Below are 14452 nucleotides of genomic sequence, written 5' to 3' on the forward strand. Positions count from 1 at the left end.
GTATGGTGTATACTATGTGTAAGAAGATTTGGATGTTTGAGTATATATACACTATATTTGAAAGAGGACACACAAAAAGTCATTTCTTGCCTTTGGGGAAGGAAAATGAGGGAGTGAGGTTTACCTTTTTACTCTGGTAAAATTGAATATTAAAAAGCACATAAGAGGCACCTGGCTGGGTCAATTGGTAGAGCTTGCAACTCTTGATCCTGGGGTCATGAGTTCAAGCCCCACACTGGATGTAGAGCTTACTTTAAAAAAACAACAAACATGCTTTTAGTATCTACTGAAACTAAGGAAAGTGGTTCTCTCCATGGGAAGGAATCCAGAAGAGGGCTACTCATCTTTAGATCCATTTCATTCATTGAAAGTCTGCTTTAAAAAAAAAAAAAAAAATCTGCTTTAGTTAGGTTTTCCAAAGGCCCAAAGAAGTGAGAACACATTTTTTCTGCCATAGCCCCTGAGTGAACCTCTTTGGCCACATTTTCAGATCTGTAGCCTAAACTGGGAGGAAGGGTTTGGCTTTGTTGCTTGCTGAGCAAAAGTTCTTGGAGGAAGGAGATGGTGCTGTTTTACAGGTCTGCAGAGTATGATTCATCCAAGGAACCTGAAAGATTAACTATCAACCTGAGGCTGGAAAAGGCATAAACAGGAGGAGGGAGGAAAACAAAATCAAAATGGGTGTTCATATTATCTGTAGTTGACCCAGAAACTAATCATGAAAAGAGTAGAATTTGTGACTTAGGAAACTACTTGATTACATTGAAAAAAATCTTTGATAAATTCTGGTGTTTGTTTTTGAGACTTATTAGAGAGCATGCACATGTGCGGGGTAAGGGCAGAGGAAGAGAATCTTCAACCAGATTCCCTACTGAGTGTGGAGCGCAACTCAGAGTTGATGACCCATGAGACAGGACCTGAGCCAAAACCAAGAGTCAGATGCCCAACTGACAGAGCCACCCAGGCGCCCCATTCCTGTTTTTTTGTTTTTGTATTTTTTTTTAAAGATTTTATTTATTTGTTAGAGTATGTGAGAGAGAGCAGGAGCAGGGGCAGAGGGAGAAGCAGACTCCCTGCTAAGCAGAAAGCCAAATGTGGGGCTCGAGCCCAGGACCTTGGGATCATGACCTGAGCCAAAGGCAGACAGACACTTAACTGAGCAACCCAGGAGCCCCCTTGGTTTGTTTTCATCTGAACTATTCAAAGGCTTGCACTGTTTTCTCAAAGGGGTTAAGATCCCAATTTCTATGATGCCTGATGGGCTCAACTGGTATAACATGAAACTCCTAGTCTTGGGGTTGTGAGTTCAAGCTCCACCTTAGGGACAGAACTTAAAGGAAAAAAATCGGTATATAGTTCAAATGCCATTCCCAGCTCACAGAGTTCACCATTGTGGTTGAGAAAGCTTGATGGGCCCCAGAGTACTTCCTTGGTATCCTCTGGCTATCCTTCCTTCCAAGAACCCTCTGTTCATTTGCAAAATGGAGTTCATAATGTTCATGCTATATATGAACAGTGGTGGTGGTGATGGTCTGTGAACGGAAAGTGCCGTTAGAGCAGAGGACAAACACTTCAATAAGACCATTAGAGATCCAGTTTAAAGACACTCCAAAAATCCTTGTTTGGTTCAGTTAGCAAAATGAATCCTAACTTGAGATGGAAGTTGAAGTAGGAATCAGAAGAGAGAGGATAGTACTGAAGGCCCAGGATGGTTGTGAATAAGCTCCCAGTCTAAACTACCAACTTCTTGCAGACTTTTTAATCTTTTAAGTAGGATCCTTGCCCAATGTGGGCCTTGAACTCAGGACCCTAAGATTAGGAGTCCCATGCTCTACCAACTGAGCCAGTCAGGTACCCCATTCCTGCAGACTTTTTATCAAAATGTAAAATGGGCAGATCTTCTTTTTTTTTTTTTTTTTTTTTTATAAATTTTTTTTTTTTTAAAGATTTTATTTATTTTTCAGAGACAGAGGGAGAGAGCGCGAGCGAGCACAGGCAGACAGAGAGGCAGGCAGAGGCAGAGGGAGAAGCAGGCTCCCTGCCGAGCAAGGAGCCCGATGTGGGACTCGATCCCAGGACCCTGGGATCATGACCTGAGCCGAAGGCAGCTGCTTAACCAACTGAGCCACCCAGGCGTCCCGGAAATGGGCAGATCTTCTGACTCCAACACTCCATGTATAGGAATTTGATGTAGGGACGTGTAAGGCTTTCATAGAAACAAATAGCTGGGACGCCTGGGTGGCTCAGTGGATTAAGCCTCTGCCTTTGGCTCGGTCGTGATCTCAGGGTCCTAGAATCGAGTCCCGCATTGGGCTCTCTGCTTGGCGGGGAGCCTGCTTCCTCCTGTCTGTCTCTCTGCCTGCTTGTGATCTCTGTCAAATAAATAAATAAATAAATATCATTAAAAAAAAAACCAACAACAAATAGCCTATCAATACAGAATTGGTCAGATTGATTATGGTGTAACAAAATAAAACATTAGTTATTTAAAAGATACATATATATCCCGGTTGCCTGGGTGGCTCAGGTCATGATTCCAGGGTCCTTGGGATCCAGTCCCACATGGGGCTCCCTCCTCACTGGGGAGTCTGCTTTTTCTTCTTCTCTTCCTCCTCAGTTCATGCGCTCTCAAATAAATAAAATCTTAAAAAAAAAAAAATGTATATCCTGGGCGCCTGGGTGGCTCAGTGGGTTAAAGCCTCTGCCTTCAGCTCAGGTCCCGATCCCAGGGTCCTGGGATGGAGCTCTACATCAGGCTCTCTGCTCAGCAGGGAGCCTGCTTGCCTTCCTCTCTCTCTGCCTGCCTCTCTGCCTACTTGTGATCTCTGTCAAATAAGTAAATAAAAAATCTTTTTGAAAAAATGTAGGGTGCCTGGGTGGCTCAGTGGGTTAGATCGCTGCCTTCGGCTCAGGTCATGATCTCAGCGTCCTGGGATCAAGTCCCGCATTGGGCTCTCTGCTCAGCAGGGAGCCTGCTTCCCTCTCTCTCTGTCTCCCTCTCTGTCTACTTGTGATCTGTCAAATAAATAAATAAAATCTTTAAAAAAAAAAGAAAAAAAAAAAAAGAAAAAGAAAAAATGTATATCCCTTGATAGGTTTTTGTTTTTTTCCCTAAGCTGCAGGGGACACCTGGGTGGCTCAGTCAGTTGAGCATCCAACTCTTGGTTTTTGCTGGGATCATGATCTATTGGGTTGTGAGATCCATTTTGGATTGCGACACAGCCCCACATCAGGCTGCATGCTCAGCAGAGTTTGCATTCTCTCCCTCTAACCCTCCCCTCATTCTCTCTCTTTCAAAAAAATCTAAAATAAAAAAGGCTACAAAATAGCACATATAATCTTCTAAAATTATGTAAAAATAAATGCAAATATGATTGAATCCATTATTTATAATAGCAGGCTACATTTCAAAACAGAATAAATAGTATCTCAGATTTTTTTTTAAAGATTTTATTTATTTGACAGAGATCCCAAGTAGGCAGAGAGGCAGGCAGAGAGAGACAGGAGGAAGCAGGCTCCCTGCTGAGCAAAGAGCCTGATGGGGGGCTCAATCCCAGGACCCTGAGATAATGACCTGAGCTGAAGGCAGAGGCTTAACCCACAGAGCCACCCAGGCGCCCCTTTACCTCAGATTTTGAAAGATTTTTTTTTTTTTTTTAAGATTTTATTTGACAGATCACAAGTAGGCAGAGAGGCAGGCAGAGAAAGAGGAGGAAGCAGGCTCCCTGCTGAGCAGAGAGCCCCATGCGGGGCTCGATCCCAGGACCCTGAGATCATGACCTGAGCCGAAGGCAGAAGCTTAACCCACTGAGCCACCCAGGTGCCCCAGATTTGTCTTTTGCATATTTTTTATAGTCTAAATTCTCAATTGCAGTTATAAACAGGAAGAAAAAAATCATACCTCAAATAAAACTACCTTATATGCTTCTTTTTTTTTTTTTTTTTTTTTTTAAGATTTTATTTATTTATTTGACAGAGAGAGATCACAAGTAGATGGAGAGGCAGGTAGAGAGAGAGAGAGAGGGAAGCAGGCTCCCCGCTGAGCAGAGAGCCCGATGCGGGACTCGATCCCAGGACCCTGAGATCATGACCTGAGCCGAAGGCAGCGGCTTAACCCACTGAGCCACCCAGGCGCCCACCTTATATGCTTCTATAGCAGTTTGGGTAATGGTCTTGTCCCTATGCTCATTTGTATCATGTGGAAGCTGGGAAGAGTATGTACCCCAGCATTACTTCATATTTAGTAAGGACCTAGTACTGTAGGGGTAAGCAGTGGTTCCTGCTCTGAATATTTACAATTCAGGTGAGGATACAAAAGCATCATGCATGGGGCGCCTGGGTGGCTCAGTGGGTTAAGCCTCTGCCTTCGGCTCAGGTCATGATTTCAGTGTCCTGGGATCAAGCCCCACATCGGGCTCTCTGCTTGGCGGGGAGCCTGCTTCCTCCTCTCTCTGTGCCTGCCTCTCTGCCTACTTGTGATCTCTGTCTGTCAAATAAATAAATAAAATCTTTAGAAACAAACAAACAAACAAACAAAAGCATCATGCAACAAATTTTGAATGTCTGCCATGTGCCAGCATGGTCCTGAACACTGATACACAAGGCAGTAATTGGCATGATCTTTTTCTAGAAAAGTTGATACCACTTCACACCCATTAGGATAGCTACTATCAAGTAAGGAAAAGTTAACAAGTTTCGGTGAGAATGTAGAGAAACTGGAAACTTCCTGCAGTTGGTGGAAGTGTAATATGGTATAGCTGCTGTGGAAGACAGTACGGAGGTTCCTCAAAATTTTTAAAATAACATTATCATATGATCCAGCAATACAACTTCAGGATATATGTCCAAAAGATCTGAAAGCAGGATCTCAAATATGTATTTGTCCATCCATGTTCATAGCAAGCATTACTAACAGGTAAAATGTGGAAGCAATCCATGTCTAGCAATAGATGAATGAATAAGCAAAATATGGGATATATATACAATGAAGTATTAGCCTCTAAGGAGGAAATTCTGCAATATGCTATATCATCTATGAAACTTGTGTACATTAAGTGACAAAGATACTGTAGGATTCCACTTCTGAGATAGTGAAAATCATAAAAACAAATTGTAATGATGGTTTTGAGGGGCCAGGAGAAGGAGTGGGTGGAGAGTTATTGCTTAACAGGTAGTTTCAGTTTTATAAGATGAAGAGTTATGGGGATGGATAATGGTTGCAGAACAATGTGAATGCAATACCACTGAACTGTGTGCTTAAGAATGGTTAAGATTGGGACACCTGGGTGGCTCAGTGGGTTAAAGCCTCTGCCTTCAGCTCGGGTCATGATCCTGGGGTCCTGGAATCAAGCTCAGCATCAGGCTCTCTCTGTGATGGGGAGCCTGCTCCCCCCACCCGCTCCCCTCCCCCGCCTCTCTGCCTGCTTGTGATCTCTGTCAAATAAATTAAAAAAATATTTTTTAAAAAATGGTTAAGATGGTGAAGTGTAAAGTGTATTTAACCAAAAGAATTCCAGAAGCAACCAACCATATCCTAAGTTAAAAGGAGGATCAAATTTGTGTAAGCTGAGTAGGCAGGATGAACAGGATTTAGAGACTAAGGTGTAGATGCGTGTAGACGTAGGTAAAGGTTTTTGCAAAAGGGTGATGTGCGCCTACACATTGCAGAATACAGGAAGGGCAGAGGGAATTCCTCCAGGTTGGGCCAAGCCCTTCCCAGCTGAGATGTGCCAGTGGGCACCTGGGTGGTTGAGTCTGACTTTGACTCAGGTCATGATCTCACAGTCCTGGGAGCCCCTGAGCTCAGTGGGGAGTCTGCTCCCCCTCCTCTCCCTTTGCCCCTCCCCTGCTTGTGCTCTTGTTGTCTCTCAAATAAAATCTAAAAAAAAAAAAAAAAAAAAAGAGAAAAAAAAAGTCAACCCCTGATGCTTGTGAGTAGCAGCCACAATCTGGAACATGAAAGGCAGTACCACTACAGCGTCACCATCACACTAATAATAAACTGCCACACCTTCCCCCACAGGCCCTCATGACACCACAAAAACTATAGAACTCACACAGTGGAGTAGTAAGAAAAAGGAACTCTATATAGACTTGTGATTGCTAAGAAAACAGCCAGAATCCGATTGCTGATGCCTTTTGATGTTCACAGCCAACTTCTAAGATTTTGAAATAATCTCTACACCCAACGTGAAGCTCCAACTTAGAAAGAACCCCAATATTAAGAGATGCATGCTCTACTGACCCAGTCACCCAGGGACCTCTTAAAAGTGAACGGGGAGAAAAAGGTCATTTAAATCTCAAGAGTCAAATAGCCAACAAGAAACCACTTCTGAGTTAACCTTGGCAGAGTTGAGCACCTAAGAATTAGTCTTGCTTTACAACAGGCAAGTGCAATGATTTAAACTTGGGTACTGTACTAATCAAAGGTGGGACATCCCTGATACTCTCGGCATATCCCATTTACATGTCTTTAGATGGCTGGTTGTTTCTGGAATTCTTTTGGTTAAATACACAAAACATTCTTCATCAATGCTACCATGCATGAAGCACAAGAACATCATGGATCAGAGGTCATTAAATTAGTACTCAATGCCATTCACTCCAAGTTTACATATGTTATGGGGGGGGGGCAAAAATGTCTATTTTTTGGTCTACTAGATCCAATATAGATTGCTTTTCCCTTTCATTGTTTTCATATTTCCTATTGTACATCTTCACAGAGTTCTTAAATTGGCAATTATAAACCTTTTAATAGAGCTTTAAGTTCACAAAAGAGCCAAGGCTAAAAATCTCAACATAAGGGGCACCTGGGTGGCTCAGCGGGTTAAAGCCTCTGCCTTCGGCTCAGGTCATGATCCCAGGATCCTGGGATCAAGCCCCACATCAGGCTCTCTGCTCCACAAGGAGCCTGCTTCTTCCTCTCTCTGCCTGCCTGCCTACTTGTGAACTCTGGCAAATAAATAAAATCTTAAAAAAAAAAATCTGAACACGGTCATAAAAATTAATTGTATATTACCTTCCAATAGTCCTCACCTGTACTTTGCCTAATCTCTGTAATTTAAGTTTTATCTTTTACCTAATTAACTAGTACTTTAGTTGAGCTCCACTCAGTACCAACTATAGTTTACCAAGTTAGATGTACTTGAGTGATGAGGTAGCCATTTCCATTTTCCCATTCACTTGAAACTTCAATTATAACCAAGCTGTTTCATTAGTTCCTATGTTATTAAGTGATACAGTGGGAAAAGAAAGTAAACATTTAACTAGGCAAAATACTGAATTCCTAAGACTTCATGTTTCCGCCCCAGTAACTTTCCTTAAATGTCTGATTGTGCCCAGTTCCCAGAAAATTACAAGACTTTAGTGTTCTGAGCAAAAGAGAAAAGGCACACCTGGAAAAGCAATACCTACAGCTCTGAAATGGGGTATCTTCCATTGGTGGTTTTAAAAAAAGTTTTTATTTTATAAAGAGCATGAGTGGGAATGTGAGGGGGGAACTCTCCCAGGACCATGAGATCATGACATGAGCTGAAAACCAAGAGTCACACACTCAACTGAATTCCACGCCCCCCCCCCCTTTTTTTAATGCTTTGCACAAGCTTCAAATGGTGATTAATTTCTAGCATTTCCCCTAGTTCAAGGTTTGGAACAGTAGCCATAGCAGTAGTGCGTGGGGGGGCGGGGGGAGGCAAGAGTACCTGAAGTAGGCATGATTACAACCTCTAGCCAAAATACTTCTTTAGCTACAAGTAAAACTGTCATTCTAAAAAGTGTGGCTTCTAGAATTGATACCATCATCACCTGGTGACATGTTAAAAATGCAAATTATTGGGGCACCTGGGGAGCTCAGAGGGTTAAGCCTGTCTTTTGCTCAGGTCCTGATCCCAGGGTCCTGGGATGGAGCCCCACATTGGGCTCTCTGCTCAGCGGCGAGCCTGCTTCCCTCTCTGCCTACTTGTGATCTCTGTCAAATAAATAAGATCTTTAAAAACTGCAAATTATCAAGACCCACCCAAAACCCAGCAAAGCAGAAAGTCTAGTGGACCCCATCCATATTCTAACAAAGCCTTCGGGTAATTCTGATGCATGCTAACATTTGAGAACCACTAAAGAAAAACAATTCAATAGGGGTGCCTGGGTGGCTCAGTGGGTTAAGCCTCTGCCTTTGGCTCAGGTCATGATCCCAGGGGCCTAGGATCGAGTCCAGCATTGGGCTCTCTGCTCAGCAGGGAGCCTGCTTCTCCTCATCTCTCTGTCTGTCTCTCTGCCTATTTGTGCTCTCTCTGTCAAATAAATAAAATCTTAAAAAAAAAAAAAAAAGAAAAACAATTCAATAACTTGGTTTGTATACTATTGCTGACCCTAAGAATCTTGGCCTTAACCCTAACCGACTTGCATCAAAGTTAAAGGGTATTTTTTAAAAGCATGAGTCTTTGAACCGTATCTCAGGCTATTATAATTTTTTAAGATTTGAGAGAATGAGAGTGAAGGAAAAAGAGCCCATGAACTGGAGACGGGCAGAGGCAGAATCAGGCTCCCTGCTGAGCAGGGAACCTGATTTGGGGCTCAATCCCACGACCTTGGGTATTCCGTATTTTAAGAGATCTTATTCTGGGGGTGCCCGGGAGGCTTCATCAGGTTAAATGTCCACCTCTTGATGTTGGCTCCAGTCAAGATCACAGGATTTTGAGACTGAGCCTTACTTCAGATCTAATCCTGCTTCGGTCTCTCCCTGTGCCCGCCCTTCCCCCACCAGTTTGGGCTCTGTCTCTTAAAAGCCAGCCAGGAGCCCTGGAAAGGGCATTTTAAGACTTTTTAAAATTTTTTTTAAATTTGATAGAGATCACAAGTAGGCAGAGAGGAACAGAGAGAGAGCAGGAAGGGAAGCAGGCTTCCTGCTGAGGAGAGAGCCAGATGCGGGGCTCCATCCCAGAACCCTGGGATCACGACCTGAGCCAAAGGCAGAGGCTTTAACTCACTGAGCCACCCAGGTGCCCCTGGAAAGGGCGTTTTATTTTTATTTATTTATTTATTTAATTTATTTATTTGACAGAGAGATCACAAGTAGACAGAGAGGCAGGCGGGGGGTGGCGCAGAGCGGAGAAGCAGGCTCCCCACTGAGCGAAGAGCCCAACTTGGGGCTCGATCCCAGGACCCCGGGATCACAACCCCAGCCAAAGGCAGAGGCTCAACCCACTGAGCCACCCAGGTGCCCCGAAAGGGCATTTTATTTTATTATTTATTTATTTATTTATTTTTTAAAGATTTTATTTATTTATTTGACAGAGAGAGATCACAGTAGACAGAGAGGCAGGCAGAGAGAGAGAGAGGGAAGCAGGCTCCCCGCCGAGCAGAGAGCCCGATTCGGGACTCGATCCCAGGACCCTGAGATCATGACCCAAGCCGAAGGCAGCGGCTTAACCCACTGAGCCACCCAGGCGCCCCGAAAGGGCATTTTAAACAGTAGATCAACAAACAGCTCAGAGCTGCCAGGGAATACCCAATCCTAAACACATTACCACCCAATACTTGAGCTTTCAACTATACTAAACCATCTTCTATAATGGAGACCAATAAAAGCATATAGAGCTGCTTCTAGCCATAATGCAAATTATCTTAAATAACCTACACACACTGGATCAAACACTTTACTATTTTTTTTTTTAAAGATTTTATTTTTTAGGGGCACCTGGGTGACTCAGTCATTAAGCATCTGCCTTCAGCTCAGGTCATGATCCCAGAGTCTGGGATCGAGCCCCGTACCAGGCTCCCTGAGCCTGCTTCTCCCTCTCCAGCTCCCCTGTGCTTTGTGTTCCCTTTCTTGATCTCTCATAAATTATTTTAAAGATTATACATTCAACTTGGGTCTCAAAGTCACAATCCCAAGATTTGGTTTATATGTTTCACACTGACTGAGCCAGCCAGGCACCCCATGAATGTTCTGGTTTTTAAAAAATTGTTCTACTACAGTGTACCTGCAGATTTCCACTACATCGGCCTCGTTATAAGATTATTTGAGAGAGCTTGAGAGTAGGGGGAGAAGGAGAGTGAATCCCAACCATACTCCACGATGAGTGCAACGCAAATGCTCACGGCCCTTTGATCACACCAGAGCCTAAACCAAGAGCCAGATGCTTAATTTATTGCACCACCCAGGCGCCTCCACCACCAGCCTGTTTTTGTCACAATATTACTCAGGTTAATATTACTGAAAACCCACCGTGAACAAAGCTAGGCAAAAAATAATGGATTTTCCCCCTATAACTCTTAATACCTGCCATTAACACTTAACAGGGTGTATTTTGTGTTCCATATCACTGGGGGAGGAAAGCTATCCCCTTAAAAGGAAATCAGAGAACAGATATAACCTTAAAAATTTCCTCAAAATTGTATTTAGACTCTACAGAAGTTAGTGCACTGTGACCAGAAATTCACATTCCTCATCAGTAAATTTTCAAATTAACCCTTTACAGTATAGTCAACTCAAGCTTTTTTCGGAGTCACACTCAAATCTCAAATATACCAGCAATAGGTTTAAAAAAATAATACATACTCAAGGTGTTTTTAAAGGTTTCCTCACAGAGGATCAACCTAAGATTAAACTAAAGGCTAAAATGATAGTGGTAAAAATGTCCAACTTTATACCAGGTTTAAGTGAAAACATTCCTATGAAAAAAAGTTTGCCATAATATGGAAAATACTAATAGCTTACTTATGAAAATTTTTGCTTTCTAAATGTTATTAAATGAAGATATTGAACTTTTTCTTCTATAGCTTGGTAGAGCCAACAAAGTCGGGCCTATGAAAAAATGCTATCATTGACAGGAAACAATTAGGGATTCCAATGCATACTTGACACTTCGTGTTGCTTGCTGTTAGTTAACAGTTGGAATAAACAAAAGTGGGTAATTAGTAAAGGCCAAAATTAAACTGCAGAAATAAACTGGCGAGGATTTTTTGTGCATGTCACATTAAAAAGTTAACTGCCTTTCAGAGATACACCACAAAATTCTGATATATCCCTTAAACACATTCAGACCTAAGAGTTCCAAAGAGAATTCTTATTAAGTTCTTCTATTTCTTAACATTAAAAATTTGTTTTTGACAATAGGTAAATCCCTTACACCAAGAAACCAAAAAAATTTTGAAAAGCTGGTAGAACTAATTCTTGATACTCCATGTTATTTCCAACTTTATTGGTTGATACTTAAGACAGGTTTAAACATGAGCGTTTGCCATTTCTTCACTCTTATCATTTTAACCTTCAAAGGTTTTTAAAGACCACGAATAGCCCCATTTTTATGTAACAGGAACAAGAAATCCACCAGCACCAAAAACTTTAAAACTCAGATCTTTAGTAGCAGTCTTTAGAACACTCTAGATTAAAAATGTAATAATTTGTTAAAGCATGCAAAGAAGTGTAACAGTGAATAAAAACCACAACTGACAAAAATATTGGTTAACATTCCAAACATGTATAACCAATGAACATGGCCTAAGTTTTTTTATTGGTATTCACTTCAGAAACTTGAATCCACAGATATAAGCAGTATATTACCAGAAAGTTACAAGTAAACACAGATTATACATGCAAATTTCTGTTCACAAAGGTCACATGTGCAGGTATGTGAATTAGAAGCGTGCGTCTAGATTATCGCCAAACTGTTTTAAAATGCAGAAATGTAAAATTACATTTTGAAATATGAAGAGATGGTCTACACACTTCAAAAATCAAATGTTGCTTATACCAGATGTATGACAGCTACAGGATTCAAGTGACAAGCAATAAGATCTCAAGAAATTAATACTGCTCAAAGAGAACGGGAGTATTTTTTACATTTCACTGAAAATACATTGACTACTAGAATACGAAATCTAGCAGGAACTTAGGGGAAAAAATTACAAAAATCTAAAGCCAATTACTTAGTATTTCTTATTACCTAAACAACAACATGACATTAAAAGAAAACTGCACCTGCTTTTTAATTGCCAATCTCATATCATGAAGATCTCCAAATAAAAAGCAACCAAAAAGCTTCAAACTCCAAATGAAAGGCTCAGATTAAAATGTGGAATGTTTCAGATGAAAGTAATAAAAATACAATTGGTTTTGTTCTTTATTGAATGGAATCAAAAGTTTTGACATTTCTTTGAAGCCTGGAACTAAATTTCATTTCTCTGAATGATTCTACATCTTTTTTTCTTAGTGGTGCAAGTTGTCTTAAGTAGCTTACATACGAGTCAGTCTCTACAAAGTACTTCGGTCTTTTACCATTCTGATAAAACAAAAACAATTCTTCATTAACTTAACCGTGTATGTATTTTTGCTCTAACACTTAACACATGAACAGACATCTATTATTTTTCCACTAAAACAAAAGAGTACAATAGTTTTCTTCTAACTATCAGTATTGTATTTAAAAAAGGTTAACATTAAAAACAAAGAACCATTATTTTCTTTGAAATTGTTAAGCTTCTTGCACATTTTAAGCTTCCTTCTTCTGCCTGCGTTCTTCTGCCAATTTATTCAGAAATTTCTGAAAAGAAAAAAAAATTACAAGGATTAAGTCACCTAAGAAAACCTAAAAGGATGAACTTCAAAATAAAATACTCTACTCAACTTTTTGAATTTCATTGTAATTTAACTGTAACATTATCAGTTATTTTAAAGATTTGGTATTCTTGTTAAGTCAGTGTACAAAACTAAACTAGATTATAGTACATAAAAACGTGGAAAAAATAGTAAAATGTGGAAAAAAGATTATTCCAATTTACAGTTAACATTAACTTATAGAGATAAGAAAACAAAAATCATACTTGCACAGAAGAACTGCCACCATTCCAAGAACATACAGTAGTTAAAATAACATGCATTTATTCAAATAGTGCGCCTTCCATTAAAGTGGGGAAACATTTTCTTAAAGGTAGTAAATATTTTCTTTCTGGGCTATTCTTTATTTCAACTACTCAATTCTTTTACAGCAATAAAGCCAGCCATACCAATACTTAAATGAATGACTGTGGGTATATTCCACACACCCCCAAAACCCCACCTTATCTACAAAAGCGGTGACCCCTGTATTGCACCTGTAATTTCTAGAGTTCTTAGGCATATTAAGACATTAATAAGTAACCCTCCCTGCCAAATGTAAAATACCCATTTTTTCTTTACTTCCGGGTAGAATTTCTCAACTCTATAGTTACTTCCAACTGATGAGAGGGTTAAAAACCCACTGGAAAAAACACTCAGGAAAGTATCAAGTCATTTATCATTAGCAAAATATTATATTGCATAATAAATTTTAGTGAAGTCGACAGTTTCTTTAAAATAGAATAACAGAGGGTGCCTGGGTGGCTCAGCTGGTTAGGCAATTGCCTTCAGCTCAGGTCATGATCCTGGTGTCCCAGGATCGAGTCCCGCATCAGGCTCTCAACTCCAGTGGGGGAGTCTGCTTCTCCCTCTGACCTCTCCCCTCTCATGCTCTAATAAATAAATAAAATCTTAAAAAAAAAATTAAAACAAAACAACAAACCACAGAATTATAAAGTCACCTCCAATAGACAAATGAAAATTAGAATAGCTAGGAAATATTAGAAAGCATATCACTTATCAAGTATCAGGCACTGAGACAACTTTTGTATTTCAACAATGTTCTATGTAATACACAACTTCTGCTACTAATGCAATTAAACCAGCATTCTTTTTTCATATGCTAAATGTAAGACACAGGTAGCAAAGAATACCTTCATTTCAAACTAGTGCACAGCCAAGAAATGGCATTATTTCCTAAATTCAAGGCCACCCCCTCGCCCCCCTCCAAAATCAAGGCTATCTTTATCCATATAAATCAACACACAGAACATGTATGGTAACGGAATACTCCAGTAGCTCTCTACTACCAAGCAGTGCAAAAATCAGGTTATTCGTACTTACGGAGTTAAAAGCCTTTCAAAGGTTTTTTTTTTTTTTTTTTTTAATTTATTTATTTGATAGACCAAGATCACAAGTAGGCAGAGAGGCAGGCAGAGAGAGAGAGGAGGAAGCAGGCTCCCCGCAGAGCAGAGAGCCCGATGTGGGGCTTGATCCCAGGACCCTGGGATCATGACCTGAGCCGAAGGCAGAGGCTTTAACCCACTGAGCCACCCAGGCGCCCCGTCAAAGTTTTTTTCCCTATTACCTGCTTTAATACTCAATCCTTAAAGCAATCACTAAAAATACCAAATTTCAGAATATCAAAATAGGAATTTGTTATGCTTCATTAATGTTTTATTTTTTTAATCCATTTATTATAGAATATCATTATTATCAAATAATTTAACAACAATGTAAAAATCATTAAGTACGAAGGGACATGGCACATCATAAAAGTTGAAAAAGCTTTTATTATTCCACTTGACATTCAGGCCTCCAGAATCTTCCAAATTAGAGAAATTACAGTCGAATACTCAC

At 40.5% G+C, this 14452-nt stretch overlaps 1 protein-coding gene across 5 annotated transcripts in view; it reads right to left on the bottom strand.

Moving 5' to 3' along the window:
- Positions 1 to 11167: 11167 nt before the first annotated feature.
- The window catches only part of MATR3 (matrin 3), a 30183-nt gene continuing 26898 nt past the window's right edge, over positions 11168 to 14452 (bottom strand). For all 5 annotated transcript variants that reach the window (XM_032336552.1, XM_032336554.1, XM_032336553.1 and 2 more), the window contains one exon: positions 11168 to 12539. In XM_032336552.1, the coding sequence (XP_032192443.1) occupies positions 12489 to 12539 (51 nt within the window). In that variant the 3' untranslated portion in view covers positions 11168 to 12488. The remainder of the gene's footprint in view (positions 12540 to 14452) is intronic.

This window comes from Mustela erminea, chromosome 3, assembly GCF_009829155.1.
Source record: "Mustela erminea isolate mMusErm1 chromosome 3, mMusErm1.Pri, whole genome shotgun sequence".
Taxonomy (NCBI): Eukaryota; Metazoa; Chordata; class Mammalia; order Carnivora; family Mustelidae; genus Mustela; species Mustela erminea.